At 40.4% G+C, this 20,720-nt stretch overlaps 1 protein-coding gene across 1 annotated transcript in view; it reads left to right on the top strand.

The window, feature by feature from the left end:
- MYRFL (myelin regulatory factor like) overlaps window positions 1-20,720 on the top strand; it is a 112,845-nt gene that overhangs the window by 61,251 nt on the left and 30,874 nt on the right. The window contains exons 11-13 of the mRNA XM_010358764.2: window positions 2,593-2,793; window positions 8,947-9,055; window positions 9,784-9,893. Coding sequence (XP_010357066.1) covers window positions 2,593-2,793; window positions 8,947-9,055; window positions 9,784-9,893 — 420 coding nt within the window. The remainder of the gene's footprint in view (window positions 1-2,592; window positions 2,794-8,946; window positions 9,056-9,783; window positions 9,894-20,720) is intronic.

Raw genomic sequence — 20,720 nt, 5'->3', positions numbered from 1 at the left:
TTTATTCATCAGAGGAGGACACAGTACAGAAGGATTAAGTGACTGCCCCAAGGTCACACAGCTAGTTTGTGTTATAACATAGACTAGGATGCTTGGGTCTCTTCCCTAAATAAGAGAATATGAGACAAACGATAAAAGTATTTTAGAAATTTTAATGAATTTGTTTTGGTGCTTGATATCCATCAGCCACTATCGGGTCACATGTGAATACAAACTCCTCATTCCAGAAAGAGGTAGTATACTGTGCTTGCTTTGACACATGAGGGTTGTGGATTCCAGAGAAGGGAAATAAGTTCACAGATGTTATGAGAACATTTCCCGTTACTGATGAGGAATTCTCCCTAGGGCTATATATTTAGAATGTTGTGAATCTGTGGCCCTTTCCAAAATAATGTGAACATATTTTAGGGATTTGAGTTTTCATCTGATGAAAGCTAAGTGAGAATATTGCAATTGTTCCAAAAAATTAAATCCACTTATATCTGCTGTTCCAGTATCAAGTTACCAACAAGATAATAACTATCCCAAAGCTCATTACAAAAAATTTCATCACTGTCTTATTTTGTTTCCTTGAAGTGGCTCATTATGTTCAAAATAGAGAAAAATACATCACCATCTTATATGGCATACCTTTGGATTTAGTTGATTGGTTGCTATAAAAGGATTTGAGTCAAGGCCAATTTGCCATTCACAACCAAGGGGCTCTAGGGACCTTGCAGAAAAGCTCTTTGTTCAAGTAAATTTACACAAAATAATGTTCAAAGTTTTTACTTTATATTCTTCCCTCACTCCCCATTACCCCCTCCCACCCCATTACTTTACATTACATTGTTTCACTGCTTTTTTTTTCTTTTTTTTTGAAACAGAGTCTCCCTCTGTCCCCTAGGCTGGAGTGCAGTGGCATGATCTCACCTCACTGCAACCCCCGCCTCCCCAGTTAAAGTGATTCTCCTGACTCAGCCTCCCAAGTAGCTGGGACTACAGGAACATGCCACCACACATTGCTAATTTTTGTATTTTTAATAGAGATGGGGCTTCACCATGTTGGCCAGGCTGGTCTTGAACCCCTGAACTCAAGTGATCCACACACCTCAGCCTCCCAAAGTGCTGAGATTACAGGTGTGAGCCACCACACACCTGGCCTCTTTCACTGTTTTTGTCTATCAAGTGTCAATGGTTGAGTCTTCCAAGCAGCTCAGGGTTCAGACACTTGAGATTGAATTAGGAAACTGAAGACATCAAAAAGTTATTTAAACCCAAACTAAGAAATAAACTTTGTGGTTTCTTTTAATTATTTTAAAAATTGTAACAAATGCATATGGCAAAACACCCAAACAATACCAAGAGAATATATAGTGAAAGGTGAATCTCCCTCCTACCACTGTTTCTCCATCTCCCAGGCTCCATCCTTGAGGAAACCATTGTTATTGGTTTCCTGAGTAGTCTTCAGAGAAAATCTATGCATATTCAGGTGCTGAGCTTGCAATGTATCATATACCACCAGAAAGGTAAAAAGTCAAGTATTAGTACTGACTTTTTAGATAATCAGGATCGCAACTGTTTGTCTAAAGTTGTGACAACCTGCCTCAATCATAAAAACACGTCATAATTTTAAAGACAATTTAATTTTGTTGGGAGGATTTTGAGGGATTTAGAGATGCCTACTTTAAAATATTTGGGAATAAATTCAGTGGCTACAGGGAAGCAGGGAGGAAGGAAGGCAGTGCAGTGGAACATTCTTTGACAAATAATTTTATTTAAGAGGAAAATCTGCCGAACTTCGTCTAGTCCAATGGTTTCACTTGGATTTTCTTTAAAGATTGCCAGGACTACTTCTAAGCAATGCCATGAAATAGGCAAATCATTATTTAATAATCAGAGGACTTGTAGTTGCAGCTCCAGAACTTATTAGCTTTGTGGCTTTGGGCAATTTATTTATCTTTTCAGAGTGTCAGTATCAATAAAATGAGGACAATAGTACATATCTCATATAATTGCACTGTGAATTATCACACAACAAATGTAGCTGTTATTATTCTTCTTTAGTATCGTCTGTGCTTAGGGAATAGTTGATGTATATTAAATATATTTGTATTATCATTTGCTTGTCACTTGTGTATGAAATCATAAATATAAAAGCATTCTGAAAGTATAATAGGGCTAGCTAAATGCAAGGTATTTTTATTTATCTGATTTAGTACACCTGTAATATTTTCTGATGTAATGTTCTGATTTTAAATCATGATGATGATGACTATTCCTGAAAAGATAGCCATTTTTAATTTTCTTCTTTATCATCCACCTAGTATAACTGATCACATTCTTAATTCCAGATAGATGCAATAGAGATTGGATGTTTCAAATGAGGGTGTACAGAGCTCCTGCTAGTGCGGAGGCAGAGTGGTTAGGGAAGCCTCCCTGGCTCTTCTGGGCCCCAGAGTTAGTCAGATATGTCAGAATGTCCCACTCAATACAGGATTCTCTTGTGAAAGACTTAGATAATATTCACTTTGCCTTTGCTCTGAACACTCACATGATCATCTATTCCTGCTACTGTAACTTTAATTGTAATATATTTATGTATTTTTCCAGGCCTCTAACCCTGGGCAATTTGAAAATGACAGTGATGCATTGTGGCAGCGAGGACAAGTTCCAGAATCTGTTGTCTGTCACGGTCGAGTGGGAATCAACACAGATGCGCCGGACGAAGCCCTGGTTGTCTGTGGCAACATGAAAGTGATGGGGACCATCATGCATCCCTCTGACAGCCGGGCAAAGCAGAATATCCAGGAGGTGAGCACAGAGTCAGGCCTGGGGCCCCTCCTCTGACACCCCAGTCAGGTGTGCTGGGTGCTCCTGGCTTCTGACATACCTTGTACCACGTGTCTTTACATGTCACCCACTGGTGTGAGATGAACACAATGCTTAAAAATGATGACTGAGCTGCTGGGCATCTCTGCTGAAATTGTAAAGCAGTTCCTCCCTGAGAGAATGAATTTACCTGACAGGAGCAGTGGGCAAGGACAGCATGTCATTGGCTTCACAGGCAGCAATTCTCAGTTATTTTCCACAGGCCATTGACCTTCCTCCCACACTTTGTCAGCTTCCAGAGTTTGCCTTTCCGTCTCTCCACTCATCTTCCAAGCACTATCTCAGTCCAGTTGTTCCTATTTCTCTTGGATGTCTCCAGCCTCTTCCTTCTAGAGTCCCTGGCACCAACCCTACTGGCCATTATCTTCCCCAGTTCCTTTCTCTAGGAACTCTTGAGAAGCTCCTCCTCCTCATCCCTTACTTGGTCAATTCATCACCAAGAGTTCTGGGCGAAGACCTTTTCCCTCTGTGGAGAGGTAGTTACCCAGAGGTAACTGGAAGTCAGGCCTAGACATCAAGAGATGGCTCCTCTGCTTTGGGCTCTCCCCAGCTATGTGACCTTGGATAAAATGCTTAATCTCCCTGTACTCAGTGTCTTCAGCTGTAAGATGAAAATGATGCCTGCCTGCCTGACACCCTTGGCTCTTTTTTATTTTTTAACCAGTTGAACTGAATCATCTTGGAAAGCTACAACTGCTATGTAGACCATAAGGATAAGGATTAAGGTTCCAGTCCGTTAGCCAGCTACTAACAAAGGTTCCAGTCCGTTAGCCAGCTACTAACAAAGGTTCCAATCCGTTAGCCAGCTACTAACACCTCATTCCAACTTTTCTGCCATTTAATTATTTCCCATTCATTGCTTCTACCACTTCCCCATCATCTCACTCATACTACTTCTCTTGACAGCATTTGCGAAGCTGTGTTTTAAAAGTTCTTTTTCTCTCCTTTCCTTATTCCTTTTTAGCTAGTAGAAGTCCTAATCTGTTCACCATTAGCCCCTCTTCCAGACTGCATTCCTTTCTCAGTGCAAATCTGCACTGGTTTTCCTAAACCAGCCAAGGAATGTCCTCTTTTGCTTAGAGGATTCCAAAGAATGGTTGTAATTGTAGACTTTTATACTGATTGTGTAGCTGCGGTTCATATTAGAAGAGCTGTGACCTACTAGCCAGATGGGAATGCAGAGCTAGAGAGTTCTTACATACATTTCCAGATATCAGTCCTAGATATTGCACCTTTGAACTTTAGAGAGAGATCATCTGTCTGCATTTCAGGTCACACCAACTCAGATTTATCCTTGCAATTGGCTATACAGATTCACTACCAAGTCTTATTAAAGTGTAAATTGAATATAACAAGTGAGAAAAGTCCTGTACAACCCTTCCTGATACCACCAGGCTTAACACAGAACTTCGTTTACCAAAAGTCTTCAAATATTGCTTCTTAGTTTGAAGAAAATATATTGTCTTAAAATAACAAGCTTCCGGAGAACTTCTCACATCCCTTCTAAAAAGCCTTCTCCATATAAATAAAATGTCACTTCAATCCAGGCTCTTGAGTGTGAAATTTCTGTATCCCCTTCCTGCTCATGGCAGCATGGTAGAATAAAGAAAATCCTGGTCCGTGATTAGAAGACTAAGAGTTTAGTCCTGACTCTGGCAACCACCAGCCCAGGAACTTTGGCCCAGAGGCAATCTGTGGCTCTGTTTTGTTGTCCGTGAACAGGAAATGCTCATGTTCATTTTACCTAGGTTAAGAGATTTTTATAAACTCATACATGTAAGGTATTTTTTAGCTAGACAAGTCGAAGCAAATAGAAATTATTTTCTATTTATACAAAATAAAAATTACATGTGATTTATTTATTAAATGATTTCATATTAATAGATTTGTTTTAATAGATCTATGCACATTTTTGAGATATATATTCTTAGAAATCTTGTCTGTCCCAATTCACTATTTATTACAGAGATGAGGGAGGTGATTGATAGTAATGTTGGTGATGCTGATGACAGATGTGTGAATTTCATCTTCACCTCTTCCTGACTTAGTTTTTGCAACAAAGAGAGCCTTTCTTTCAAATACTCTGGGGATCTGACACTTGGTCAATTTGATGGCATGCATAGGACTGGAAGCAATTTCTTATTCTTTAATGGTGCATTCTAACCACAGCTGGCTTCTGAATGGATGAGCTGCTACAAAATGTAGTGGTCAAATATGTTGCCTAATACTGCAATTGGGGAAAATGGATATAGGCTGCTGCTTTGCCCTGTGTGTTTCCTCACTCAGGAAACACAGATTGCTTTGTGGATATTAAGTACATGATTATCTACAAAGTCCTGGTTGGGGAGATCTCTGATGCTCACAGGACACAGATCCAAGACATAGAGAAGATGACGCAGATATGACTGAAACCTCTGTAACTGAGGTCCTGGGCAGAGCAGCAGCTTAACTTGCCCACCCAATGGCATCGTGTCTACTGATGTGACTGCAGACTGTGGAAGGACATGCAGCTCTGACAGTAGAAACTGAGCAAAACCAGGGGTGAAAGGACATGCTGAACACTAAAGGCACGTGAAGAACCTCAATGTCAATGACCAAAAACATGAAGAAGTTGAGAGTTGAATGCATCAGTCAAATTCTGTGGTGAAGGCTGAAAAAAGGTAGCAAGATATTTAAAAATTCAAGCCAGAAAAGGAATTCATTAAGATGAAATGCTCAAAGGCTGTTTTGATTTTCTCCTAACCACAACACCCGTGTGCTAGTGGAAGACAAAAGTAGACATGAAAAAAGCTCAAGAAAGTCAAACATGCAAAGTCTCCCTCAGAACCAGGAGCCAAATGCAGAAGTTCCTCTGCTCAGGGTGAGCAGGTGTCATTTAAGCTGCTCCTAGTTCAGACTGCAGCTGGGCTGTGGGCCATCACCCAATGACAGATAGCCTTCCCTGAACAAACTGAGTCCCATGGACTGGAAGGTGTTCTCTGTGATACAATTCTTGAACTAATGATATATTATAGAAACCTTGGGTGTGAGGCAGCATGATGCTGATGGCTATTTGCATTCATGGTCAAAACTTTCCAAAACTTCTGTGGGCAAGGTCAAAGCAGATGCCCAAATTCAGTTTTCAGTTTCTTACTCAACAGGCATTGAAGAGCAAGGCACAGCAGTTAAGTGCTGGCCTGGGTAGGGTTCCTGGGGAGGATTCAAAGAAGGCACATCCTTTGCCTCAAGTGTTTTCCCTAGGCCAAGTGTACACAGAGGGATCATGCAATACAGGCTGCTGTTTATATTTGGCTTTGGGAAATCTACAAGTCCAGAAATTAGAAGAGCATTTTGTTTGAGGAACATTGTCATATAAAATGTTTAGATCTCCAAGTAACCCTCAAAGTTTTTCTTGGTTGAAAATCTGTGTAGAGGATAGTAGTAGTACCAGAGAACCTAACGCTGTATGTCTTAGGGAAAATGCATTCAAGGATCCAGTTTAGAATCCAGGGACCATTTCCCTCTCTGTAGCCTGGACAGCCTGCATGAGGGCACTTTCTCCTCTGCTTTTCATGTGCAGCAAAGGAACCAGCACTGCCTCTGCTTCCTTCTTTACTGGGGGCCCTGTAGGTGGAGCAGGAACAAAGGGGAAAATAGGAAGTGGGCATAGGACTCCCAGGGGCCTATGGCTGAAGAACTGGCTAGGGCCTAGGCAGTACAAGGCCAGTCCAGGCTGGCTCCTGATTGACCCTGTCTCTTCAATTCTCTTCGTGTCAGGGATTGTCTTGCCACTTCAATACTTTCATTCTTTTATTCCTTTTTTTCTATCAAAAATTTTAGGTGCCTATTACATGTCAGACACTTTGCTTGGTACTGTGCAGGTCCTGAGATAAATAAGACTCAGGAATGAAACTTTTACTAAAGTTTAAGCTCCAAATAAGAAACACTCATTGAATCTCCGGTGCTTAGGAGAGCATCTGGCGCATAGTATCTGCTCAATAAATATTTGTTGACTGAGTGAAGGTGCTCACAGTGATAGATACATGCACAGGGCTGTATGGGATTGGGACTGTTCCTTCCAAGTATGACCTGCAATGCCCCCTGCTCTGGCCTTAACCATTCCAGTCCAGTAATGCCAAATTCTGCCTTGGTTGTGCAGATGTCAGTCAGGGTATTTGCTGTCTCGGGCCTTGGTTCATGGTGTTCCCTCTGGCTAGCATTCCTGTCTTAGTCTCATCCTTCCCCCTCCCTTCCTACCTTACATCTTTCCCTAACGCTTAAGGTTATTAATGTATTTAACAATTATTAGTTGAGCACCTACAACATGCAAGGAATTGTACTAGAAACTGGTGATATGGTGGTGAACCATGACCTTAAATATGTCCTCACCCTCACGGGCTATATGTGATGTAGGAGAAGACAAAGAATGAGGTTGACACAAGTTGTCTTGTAATTGTGACTCCTGCTATGAAGGAGAACTGGTGCTATGAGCACATAAAGCAGAGGAACTTTGCCTGGACTTGGAGGTCAAGAGATCCTTCTCTGAGGAACAATGCTTACATTGGTGAAGAAGAAGGTAGGGGAATGGGAAGGAAGAGCTTTTGAGTCTGGGAAAACAGTATGAACAAAGGCTGGGAAGTGAAAGGAGCAGAGTTTGTCTGAGGAACTGGAATAAGCCAAGATATGGGTTGGGCTTCATCATCTCTAGGGAGCCTTCCTTTACACTTCCCCGAGAAGATTTTCAACACCTCCTCAGAGCTGTAATGATTCTCTGTGCATAATTCCATCATTGTACTGTGTTTCTCACATTGTAATATAATCACATATGATTATGTATGTATATATCAGGTGGGTCTTCCTGTCTAGACCACAAACTTTTAAAAGGCATTTTTTTTTAACTTTTATTTTAAGTTCAGGGGTACAAGTGCAGGTTTGTTACACAGGTAAACTTGTGTCATGGGGGTCTGTTGTACAGATTGTTTCATCACCCAGGTATTAAGCCCAGTACCCATCAGTTGTTTTTCCTGATCCTCTCCCTCCTCCCACCCTCCACCTTCCACCTTCAAAAGGCTCCAGTGTGTGTTGCGCCCCTCTGTGTGTCCAGGTGTTCTCATCATTTAGCTCTCAGTTATAAGTGAGAACATGCAGTATTTGGTGTTCTGTTCCTGTGTTGGTTTGCTAAGGATAATGGCCTCCAGCTCAATGCAATTACTTTTTAAATCCCAACACTTAGTAGTGCATGATATGTTGAAGGTGATTGGTAAATATTTGTCGAATAAAACAAAGAATGAATGATGGCAGTAAGCTCAGAATTATACTCTGGAATAACTTCCTAAAGTACAGCTAATCCGTTTAGCCAATTAAGCACCAAGTCACCATCTTTCACAACCAGCCCAACTAGTGAAGGGCCTGAGAATCCTAAACGATGGTGGAAGGGCTCTGCTGCCACCTCAGGGAGTGTGTCAAGGGAGGAGCTGAGGCCCATGACAGTGGTTTTCTTAAAACAACAACAAAAAAAAGCATTTTTGGTTCCTCTATCACATGGATGAATGCCCAGGTAGTTTATTTTTAATTGCCAAGACACCACAGGTTTCACAATTCTATTATGTTCCAAAAGAAAATTTAGGGTACCCACAAAGCAAAGCTTACTTTTTTACTTGTCAGATAGACATTAAAAAAAACAGATTCTGCTATTACTATCAATTCATTTACAAAATCTTTCAATTTAAAGAGGAATCCTTTGGATCAAACACATTTAACTTTAGGGAAAGTTCACTGTACTGTCTTGATTGTTATCATTTTGCTGGGACCCCGTAGTGACAGTTGGGACAGCCTTTAACAATGTGACAGCAGTGATTGCAGGTAGAGGATGCCCTGCTGGCCGGGTGGTGTGGGGGATGGGTGTTCAGGGGAACGTGGGTGGCTGGGTCCTGAAGGGTCAGCAGTTGGGCAATCCTGGCTTGCAATCCACTTGAAGAAATTATCTCCAGCAAAATGTCCAAAAGCAATTCAGTAATGTCTCTGGGTCACTCTGGGCATTAATTTGAATAGCAAATATCTATGTGAGTAAAATCTGCTCTTCTTTAATTAAATTAGGTTGACACAAATGAACAGCTGAAAAGAATAGCCCAAATGAGAATTGTTGAATATGACTACAAACCTGAATTTGCATCTGCAATGGGAATAAACACTGCCCATCAAACAGGTACACACACAAATTCCCCTTTTAATTTTGTATTGCCAACTATTAAAATTTTAATTTCCTCTTTATTTTGAGGTTATGTGCTATGGCATTTGACAACACTATGTTGATCTAACTTGTTCTCTGGGAAACTCATAGTCACTAGAACAGGAAAGCTTAAAGAATTTCTGGGTCATTTTTATTCAACACCCCCACTCCTCCACCCCAAGGTACTGGTGGAGTAGGTTGACTATATAGTTTCTTTGCACTGAAGTCCTCTTGCTCATGGGCTGAGGGTTCAGGGACAGATGGCTGCTCAACCTATGTGAGGAACGGCATTTGGCAGTCAGGAGATGGAGGGAGAAGGTGGCAGGGTAAGCAGATGTAGATAAGAGAAGAGGTAAGCAAAGTGATGTTTATACTCCAATCCTAAAGAAGGAAGGAGTATTTTAGGGGCAAAGGCTTCCTATAGGAAAAGAAAGGAAATCAAGCTAACACCCCACCTTTACTTCTATGGACAGGAATTTTAAGGCACTTACCTCCCCCTTTCCAATATTTGGCCCAGAGTCTCAAAAAACAAACAAACAAACAAAACCACTCCCACTTTTAATCCTATAGTGGTTCTTGGCTCAAAATTCCTCCTTTGCTGAAAATTCATTGTGGATCAAAGCAAAAGCTTAGTGAGTTACTGAGGATTTTCTCCAGAAAAGTCTTTCTTTGAAGAGTAAACCTTTGGAGTGTTTTGTATATAGGAATGATTGCCCAGGAGGTGCAAGAAATCCTGCCCAGAGCAGTAAGAGAGGTTGGTGATGTCACTTGTGAAAACGGAGAGACCTTGGAGAACTTCCTCATGGTGGATAAGGTAATCATCGAAAAGATATCAGCTGCTATAAGCTATCAGTCTAGGGATAAACCCCCTTCTCTGATAGAACAATGGGCTGAAACATCCAACCAGGAAGTGGGACATTAAAATAATTCTTCACTGAATTGTGGAGTGAGTAGGTATCAACTGTCTTATAATCGATATTCAATTTGATCATAAGCACCAAAAAGAAGTTCCATATGACAAAAAGAAAAATGCATATGCAATAGTAAGAATTCCAGTTCAGCAGGTCTTGTTGTTGGAGAAAAACTGGCACTAGGAAAGTCCACTTAGCATGAATGCATTTGAAACAAGGGCCAAACATCACGATAAATACTGACAAAAAGTTTTAATTAGACTTCATCTTTTAAAATGGTAATAAACTTATGAAAAATGCATCATATTTTATGTAATGCAACTTAAATTATAATTACGCAATGTGTTTCTTCTTAGAATGACTAAAGATTAAGTGAAGTGTTGAATTTTTGGGGCGTAGTTTTTTTTTAATAAAACTGTTTGACTTTTACAGTATAATTATAAAGTGGACCATTTTTACAAAGATATTCATGGGCCTGATCATTTTTTCCCGAGGGCCTCTCTTAATTCTTTGATATCAAATCATTCTCTTTTGAAGGAATGCCACCATGCCTGTAGATTAGCTCCCCTTCATTTGGTAATGGGTCTAAATCTGCCAGTTCCTTGCTTGTGGATGCTGTGTGTATGATTTGAGGAGTTCCCTAATACCACATCTATTGATTCTATGAAATCCTGCATTTTTGCAAGGTTTGCAAATGCACTCTGATGCTGGTTTGTTTTATACTGCATTATTACATTTGATGCTGAGAGGAAAGACCAATTGATGTAAGGGTTTTGTAGTCATGGGGAGAGATGCTTGAGTGGAGACTAATTTATAATTTGTCAGTTAATGGAGGTAATGCTCCCTGAACTTCAAAGTGCACATACATCACTGGGAATCTTATTAAAATGTAGATTCTGATTCTGCAAGAATGGGATGAGGCCAGAGATCCTGCAGTTCCAACCAGCCTCCAGGTGATGCCAATCTTGCCAACCTTGCTGGTCAGAAGCCACATTTGGAGCAGCAAAGCAGAGGATGCCTTTTCATGTTAGGCACCACCACCATCTTCCACCTACCAGCCCCTGTACCACAAACACTTAGATGACATGGTCTGGGAGGTCTGCTCAGCCTAGGGCTGCAAGAGCAGAGTGGCAGAAGTTGACTTACTGCCTCCTGTGTCCCAAGAACATATCTTTGCTAGAAGCGATTCTTCAGTCTCTCTCCCACACTTAGGCTATCATTTCACTTGAGAGGTATGTCATGAAACATTTATTTCTATATTTATTTCCCAGGTTTTTTTTTTATTGTGGTAAAATACACAAAATATAACATGTATTATCTTAACCATATTTAAGTATACAGGTCATTGATGTTTGATACGTTCATCATGTTGTACAACCATCACCACCATCCATCTCCAGAATTATTTTTCATTTTGTAAAACAAAAACTCTGTACCTGTAAAACAATAACTCCCCATTATTCACTTTTCTTAGCCCCTGGCAACCACAATTCTATTGTTTGTTTCTACGATTCTGACTACATATAAGCAGAATCATAGGGAATTTCTTTCTTTTTTGTGGTTGGCTTATTTCACTCAACTTAATGTCCTCGAGGTTCATCTATGTTGCAGAGTGTATCAAAATTTCCTTTCTTTTTAAGGCTGAGTAATTTTCAGCTTTATTCACGTTTTGCGTATCCATTCATACATTGATGAACTCTTGGATTGCTTCCATGTTTTAGGTATTGTGAATAATGCTGCTATGATTGTGAGTATTCAGATGTCTCTTCAAGATTCTGTTTTCAGTTTGGGGGGAATATTTACTCAGAAATGGAACTGCTGGATCATATGGCAATTCTATTTTTAATTTTTTGAGGAACCACCATACTGTTTCCCACATGACAATATCATTTTACATTCCCATGAACAGTTCCCAAAGATTCCAGTTTGTCCAAGTCCTCACCAATGCTTGTAATTTTCTTTTTTTTCTTTTTTCAAACAGTTGCCATCCAAATGGGTGTGTGTGACATCTCATTCTAGTTTTGATTTACATTTCCCTAAGGATGAGTGATACTGAGCATCTTTTCATGTGCTTATTGTTCATGTGTATATCTTCTTTCAGAAAATGTCTATTCAAGTCCTTTGCCCATTTCTGAATTGGGTTGTTTACTGTTGTTAGGTTTTAGGAATTCTCTATATATTCTGGATGTTAATCCCTCATGAGATATATAATTTGCAAATATTTTCTCCCATTCTGTGGGTTGTCTTTTCACTTTCTTGATAGTGTCTTTATGTATGAAAGTTTTAAATTTTAATGATATCCAATGTACCTATTTTCCCTTTTGTTGCCTATGCCAATGGTGTTCTATCCAGGAAATCGTTGCCAAACCCAATATTGTAAAGATTGTGCCCTTTGTTTTCTTTTAAGAGTTTTATAATTTTAGGTTTTACATTCATGTTTTTTATCCATTTTGAGTTAATATTTGTTAGGTAAGAGTCCAGCTTCATCCTTTTGTATATGGATATCCAGTTTTCCCAGCACCATTTGTTGAAAAGATGGTCCTTTTCACGTTGAATGGTCTTGGCATCCTTGTCAAAAATCATTTAACCATATATGTGAGAGTTTCTTTCTGTGCTGTTTATTATATTCCATTGGTCTGTATGTCTGTCTTTATGCCAGTACCACACTGTTCTGATTACTCTAACTCTGTAGTAAGTTTTGAAATCAGGAAGTGTGAGTCATATGGCTTTGTTCTTATTTTTTGGGATTTCCTTGTCTATTTCCAGGCTCTCTTAAGATCCCATGTGAATTTTAGAATGGGTCTTTCTATTTCTGCAAAAGACAATTTTGGGATTTTGATAGGGATTGCATTGAATTTGTAGATCACTTTGGGTAGTGTTGACATTGTAACAACATTAAGTCTTCTAATCCCTGAACATGGGTTGTATTTCTATTTATTTATGCTTTCTTTAATTTCTTTCAGCAATGTTTTGTAGTTTTTATTGTACAAATCTTTTACCATGTTGGTTAGTTAATTCACAAGAGTCTTATTCTTTTTGATGTGATTATAAATGGAATTTTTTTCCTAGTTTTCTTTTCAGATTGCTCATTGTTATTATATAGAAATGCAGCTAATTTTTGTGTGTTGACTTTGTATCCTGCTACTTTGCTGAGAAATTTATTTTTAATAATAAAATACTGAAGTCTTCCAATAAATTACTTAAAAAATAAAATAGGGCCCATTTTATTATTTTTAGGGCCTATTTAGAAAGGTCCTTTTAGGAAGTAAATTATTAGAAAACCTAAGTATGTTATTATTAAAATAAAATTAATGCTTGTTTTCATAAGCTTTCTGTCATGAAAGGAAAGGAGTATAAGCACAGCTATTAGTCCCAGGGTACCGCCTTGGGATCATGTCACCAGGCTGCCAAGGTGGGGGCTTATGGGGTTACCCTCTGGAAGCAGCTATATTACTTCTGGATGTGGTCCTCCACTAGAAAACTCAAAAAGAAGTGATCCTGAGTGGCAATGTGTAGGTAATGTCTTCCTGTGGCAGCCAAATAATTAGTTCTCTCCTTTGTTTCCAGTATTTTCCTATTCCCTAGTTGAGTTGATTGGGAATAGTTGAGACAGAATTTTCTCTTTCTATCAGGAGTTCCAAGGTCATCCTCCTTCTTCTAGGAGAGGCTACAACCTAAGCTCATTCCTAGGAAGGCAAAGTCAGAGGTCTGGGGAGGTAGGGGGTAGCATTCCTGTTCCAGGAAGTCAGACTCATTCATAGGTCACCTGAGGAGAAAACCATGTCAAGGTAGCACTCAGTTTATAAATTGGTAAAACTCACAGGAGTCCAGGATGGAAATGTTGTGATTCTTTTAAAAACAGGACCCTGGAGTGATGCAATCTGTGGAGACGTCACTAAGGCCACGCTCACTTACAGAATCTGTAACACCACAAGCAAGTGAACATCTCCCCACTCTGATGATGCAGGAGAAGCCCCGTAGTGTGCTTTGTCCTCACTTCTGAGGATAGACTTTGCTAGTTTAACACTCAACACGGTGGGCTATCCCTCCCTACCTTATAAAAGCCTCACAGAACATCTCCTTTTTCTCTCTTATTAAGAATACAGGTAAAGTGGCTCCTCTTGTCCCATGTTCTTTGTTAATTGTAAAACAAGCAGGATGTACAGTGAGCCTCTTGCTTTCCTGGACTTCTACCTATTCATGTGGGCAGTGTGGCTTTGGTTGCCACCTCCAGGGCTGCTTGTTTTAAGGAATTTTGCCAGGACGTCCTGGGCTTCATGTGCTGTAATAAGTGCAGGAGGTCAGATAAAGGTGCAGCCTCTCCATTCTTCACTCCATTTCTGTCCCACCACCTGATCCTTTTTTGTAAAGAAATTTTCATTGAAGTTCAAATGCAAGTTAGAAACACTTATGAAACTGTTGAAATATTGCTCCCCATGATTGCTATGTCACTTCTGCAGGTACCTCACAACTTGATGCCAAAACAGGAAAAAGAATGGCTGGATCTTTATAGACTGTCTATGCAAGCAACCAAAGTGGGTGATCGTTGTCAAAGTTGGTACAAGCAGCTTTTCTTTCTCCCTTCTCAGGAGAGATGACCTTACAAGATAAACTACTTATCTGGGGTAATTTGCCTGTTCTCATAAATTCCCCATAGTGTCCCTGTGCTCCAGTGAAGGCCCAGTGGCAGGAGGTGGAGTGAGAGGGATTGGGAGTGACACTGAAAGCAAGGGGACCTGTAGGCTGTAGACACCGACCTAACCCTGTGTTAGACCAGTGGCAGCTTGGCCTTTTTTGCTTGTTCATCTGTCTCATTATTTGGCAACTTTATTTGTTTCTGTGATTCTTTAGGGGCAGGTGATCACATTTTTTGAGCATTATTATTAGATGTGCTTGGTGTAAGAGAAACATACCAGTAAATGTAAGTACTGCCTTAAAGTCATTCACAACTGAACCTGTTTAAAGGTGAGGTGTGTCTTGTGAATAATTATTCCTCGGACAATTCATGTTTTTTTTTTAAATTTAAGATTGCATCCTGTACACTACCCTACTGTGGCTTAGTATGTAGGTACTTTTCACTCATTGATTCTATTTTTTTTAATCATAATGTACCAGGAATTGTCTATTTGAATGATGCAATGATAAGTAACCCTTAGTTCCTGTCTCAAAGTAGCTTATTGTCTAAGAGGGGGATGATAAGGCAGGTACACAAGTAATAAAGCTCTAAGTTATAATGTGAGAAATACTATGGGATGCATAAATAAAGCACTACCTCAGCTCAGAGGAAGGAGAGAAGAAAGCTGGAGACGGGGCAGAGGTTCACAGATGGAAAAGAAGGGGGAAGCCTTGAGAAGCAAGCAAAGGAAGACACGATGGACCTTAGGGACTGAAAGTGTGGCCAAAGGAGGACGGACGGCCTCTCAAACCTTTCTTTTTCTTGTCCATGATATGCAGTTAAACACTCAGTCCTATTTTTCTTCCTTTGGCAATATCTTTGTATATGAGTTCTCTTCTTTATTCTCTTTATTCTTTCTATTTTTCTCCCACACTATTATAATGATCTCCTAACTGACCTGCTAGCCACCAGTAGAATTATATTCCTTAAAAACAAAGCAAAACAAATCTCTGATCATACAATCTCCCTTTCCCACTGGCCCTTTATTGGCTATAGACTGTTATAACCCCTCCACAATCTGGATGGAGTCTTCTCTTTCTAACTCGTTTCCTAATGCTCCCATAACCCCTTAATCCCATGATGGCTTCAGTGCAGCCAGACTAAATGACCTTCTCACCTTTTCTCAAATAAACTGGGCCCTTTCAGAATATGATGTGTTTGTGTCCTTACCTTGGAAGGCTTTGCTACTGCTCAACACTTTGCACTGAAAACTCCTACATATTCCTTCAAACCCTGGCATTTCCGTGTACTGCCTAGCTTTCAACTCTTTCCAGTAACTTCCACCGCTCCCCTTTCCCAGACACAGGTACCTTTTGTTTGCCAGCCCCTCCCTCTCTCTGTTCCTCAAACCTGCCAAGTATGTTTCTGCCTCAGATCTGTTCTTTTGAGTGGTTCTCAGCCCTAAAGACTCTTTAGATGATCTCATCATTTGGACCTTAATGCCGAGGCCTTCCTTAACCACCCCATCTAAAATAGTCCCTGCATCACTTGGTTTCATTTTGTTTCTAAGAGTCAGGGCCACTGTGAGAAAGTGTAGTGCCTTTGCTCTAATTTAAAAAGGTGCCTCCTCTGGCTGCTGCCGACCCTATCCATCCCGTTGGTTGGTTGGGCCTCTGTGCTGTAAACAAACTGTAAACTTGTTCAGGGCAGCCTGGAGGGTATTTGCCCCTAACTGAAATCATCTTGTTTATTCACAAACTTTTTTTTTTTTTTTTTTTTTTGGCCAGTCTCTCCTATTAGTTGTATGAGAGCAGAAATTTATGCTTTTTAAAACTATCCAACACTTTATTGTGGCTTTTACCCCAGAACTTCAAGTGCTGTAGGAATTCAACAAATATTGGTAACATGAATTAATGAATTCTGTGATGCCATGGTTGATCCTGTTTCTGTAGTGCCTTAGGCCTCTGCATATACATCTTCTAGAGTATTTATCACATTGTATTGCCATTCTCATTCCATTATCTTTCTCCTTCACTAGACTGTGAGACTCCTGAAGTCAGAGAATCTGCCTCATCAATGCTGTGTTGATTAGTATAGTATCTGATACATTGTGGATACCCCTGATAAAAATTCGTGTACATTAATGCCTGAATTTTTAAATCTCCATGAAAGGAAGAGAAGTGATTTTATTAACTTAAGGAAATCTGAAGGAGAAGTGATTTTCTGAGGAAAGGTCAATTTTGGCTTTGAGATGTCAACTGGACATTCAGATGAAAAAAAAAAAGTCCGGAAGGAGACCGTGAGTGTAGAACTTGGGAGGGCAGTTAGGGTACAGAGGAAGCTGCAGTCATGGATGAAGATATTAAATAAGAAGGGAAAGCTTATGGGTATAGGTCACAGGTTGCAAGCCTGTGGCCAAGTCTGGGTTGCGGACATTTTTCCCCCATAGTGTTTTAAAACATTTCAGATTTGTTCCCTACATTTAAAAATTAGGAGGTCTTCATAAAAAATATCAGATTTATGGCTTCTTTGAAATATCAGAAGGGCTGGGCACTTGGGCTAGGAAGTGGCTCCTCCAGTGAGGCTTCATGTGCCCTCACATCACTGCTACCTGTTACCTTCTTGGCCCTATGGGCTTTCGAGTTTATATGGAATGAGAAACAGAAAGAACCAAAGAACCAAAAGCAACACCTTGAGGAACACACCCAGTTAGGGCCTGTAAAGGAAGAAGAGAACCTGTGAGGGCTGGGAGGATTGGATGAAAGTAGGAGGAGAACATGGGGCAAGCACATTGTCAAGTCAAGTGAATGAATAGGAGCAATAAGGAAATGGGGAGGAGAGAGATGAGATGTGAGGCACTCTCTGGAACAAATACAAGGAGTGGGGTGCAGGATACACACAGACTTAATTTTATAAAATACTGCCTACTGTTGCTCAGTTCTCATTAACAACAGCAATGCATGAGGCTTACTGTTTCTCTGTATCCTCAACACCTAACATTATCAGACTTTCTAAAATTTGCAATTCTGATTGAGTTAAAGGGGCATCATATTGTTTTAATTTACCTTTCTCTGATTAGTAATAAAGTTTTGCATCTCTTTCTTATGTTAGCTATTAGGTTTTTCTTTCTGTGAATGGTTTGACTCAAGTGTTTTATTGGGTTAACTTGTCTTTTTCGGGACGAGACTATAACTTTTCACTTGACTCTATTATTTTATTTTTTCCTGGTACTTTCAAAAATAAAATTAATATACCAAGTCTATAGTAACAGCTTAAGAGACTGACAATTATTTTCTATTTCAATGCCTTGTTAGCTTCTTCCTAGTGCTAATTACACCTTTGAACTGTATTATTTATTTGCAGTTTTTTTTTTTTTTTTGAGACGGAGTCTCGCTCTGTCGCCCAGGCTGGAGTGCAGTGGCCGGATTTCAGCTCACTGCAAGCTCTGCCTCCCGGGTTTACGCCATTCTCCTGCCTCAGCCTCCCGAGTAGCTGGGACTACAGGCACCCGCCACCACGCCCGGCTAGTTTTTTGTATTTTTTTTAGTAGAGACGGGGTTTCACCGTGTTAGCCAGGATGGTCTCGATCTCCTGACTTCATGATCCGCCCGTCTCGGCCTCCCAAAGTGCTGGGATTACAGGCTTGAGCCACCGCGCCCGGCCTGCAGTTTACTTGTTATTGGTCAATCTCTCCCACTAGAAAATATTCTCTATGAGGACAGAGATCCTGTCTACTTTATCTAATTGTTTTATCCCTGCACTCAAGTGAGTGTCTAGCATATCATAGGTGCTTAATAAAGAACTACTGATTGTGGTCATCAATTGAATATTGAGGTGCATGTGTCAGGTACTGAGTTGGCCCTGAGGAGTCACAAGACAAAGTCACTGCCTTCAAAAGGAGCTTGTTAATCATCTTGGTAAGACAAGAAATCAAAGAATTATAACAAACTCTGATATTTGCTAGTTCAACTGGAAACTTGTCTCAGTCAAGGACTGAAGCCCTTTCCACAGAAAATTGCACTTATCTAAAAATAATAAAAATTAAATGAGGCTTCTAAGGCAAACAAAGGGCAACAATACTGCACACAATTTTAAACACTTTTATGAATCTCGTGCTCTTTCCATGTAAAGCGGAAGAGAAATGAGTCTAAGATTTGTCCTCTTTGCAAGAGAAATATGCTTGCTAGAGAAGCCCGTCCTCCAGAGACCTGTTGAAAAGCCACCTGGAAGTCTGAGCTTCCACACCATCCCAGCAGCCTGCTTTTCTGGTTTAAGGATTCTGTTTTTTTAAATCCATGTCAGGGCCTAGTACGCTCTCCACAAAATCAACTCCTGGACAAAAATCTAAAGCTGAGTTTATTCCAAGCCCAAACAATTGCCAGACACACCCATTGGCTAAAGACAGTTTTTCTCCCTTTAGCAATCATTTTTACAATGCTCAATTACAGGCTATTTTATTCCCATGGTTTTATTGTACAACATCAGTCCATGCAACACCAGATGCATCATTTACCATAAGGAGAGATTTTCAAGTCTGCAATGCTGTCTTATGAGGAAAGAAATAAGGGCCTATTTCAACTTCTTGAAGCTTGCTTTGCCATCAGGCTAAGTTACCCTCGCTCAGTGTCGCTAAATAAAGGGTGAATTGTAGCTTCCAAAGAGAGAAGAAATCAGCTCCTCTGCCTGGCTGTGCCCCAATGTCTTGGGTACATTATCTTTAGACCTGCAATGGACCCAGGAACTTCCAAGCTGTGTTCTGCCTAGTCCAGGGGTTTCCTGGAGGGGGTGGGGTGAGAGGGAACTCAAGGGCTTTCAACTGTTTCCTGAGCCAATCTCGTCGCAAAGAGGACAGGACCTAACCTGGGTAGAAGCTGGTTTGTTAGATATCATCGAATCACCAGCCCATTGCCCTAGATGATAAACACTAGTGTTTGTTTAATTCACTCACATTTCCATGGGCATTTCCCAACATGAAAAAGGAATTTGGACCTTAGGTGTCTTCTTTGTTTTGTTTTTGTTCTGTTTTGTTTTGTTTTTTGCTTCTCTGAGAGAAACTTCAGATAAAAGAATAAACTAGAAGCTGGTACTCTCTTCATTTCTCTAGAGAGCAACACTATGACCTCTCAGTGCCTCATGCCAGGAGCCACTTGTAAGAATATTTATTCATTTAATCATCAGATGTGTACTGAGTTACTAGTTTGTGCTGGCGTGCCAACTATGGATGAGATGTGAGCCCTGTCCAGGTGAGCCCACTCTCCAGGTAAATCTAACACCAAGTTTAAGGAAGGTGGGAGCAGAGGAGGACAGGTGATTCAGGTAGAGGAAGCAGCATGTGCTGGATCCAGAGGCTAGAGGAATCCTGCCGTGTTCAGTGAAGGGCAAATGGTTCAATATGGTGAGAACATGAAGCGTGAAAGAGGCTGTAGTGAAAGAATGAATTTTAGATAAGGGATACCCGCACTGAACTCACTAACAGCTCTGATTTCACGAATGCTTTCCTGTTGTTTTCATGTGCAATACACTTGCTGGTCTGCCTCCAGTGTCCATTTAGAAAACATGCTCATTCTGTCCATAGGTACCCTAACTCCATAGCAAGTCTCAGTGAGTAAAAGATTCTTAGGTGAATTGAAGCAGTTACCACCTTTTACTTCACAATCTCATTGGCAAATTTCGGTGGCAAGCTGGTTTAATCATTTTTACATCACAACTGTAAAGTTGTGTTTCAGCTGAGGTAGTGGACCCCATTTAAAACCGTTAATAGCTGGACAAAGTACAGTAATTAATTGGGTTTAATTACAAAATGGTTAGTCATCAAGGATGAGCATCAAATGGGGAGACTTTTCAAAATGCCCCTCAGCCCTAATGGATCCAAGTTTCTTTAAAACTTTTTTTTTTTTTGTAGAGATGGGGTCTCACTCTGTTGCCAAGGCTGGTCTCGAACTCCTGGCCTCAAGCAGTCTTCCCACCTTGGCCTCCCAAAGTGCTGGGATTACAAGTGTGAGCTAATGTGTCTTGCCCATGAATCCAAGATTCTACATGGGGTTCAGACATGTGTATTTAGAAAAAAGTTCCTCAGGCATCTGTGATATGTGTTCTTGGTTCAAATCTGCTCATA

This window comes from Rhinopithecus roxellana, chromosome 10 (assembly GCF_007565055.1).
Source record: "Rhinopithecus roxellana isolate Shanxi Qingling chromosome 10, ASM756505v1, whole genome shotgun sequence".
In the NCBI taxonomy this organism is placed as follows: Eukaryota; Metazoa; Chordata; class Mammalia; order Primates; family Cercopithecidae; genus Rhinopithecus; species Rhinopithecus roxellana.
The sequence above is the reverse complement of the archived record's forward strand: the minus strand, read 5'-3'. Positions and strand labels throughout refer to the sequence as shown.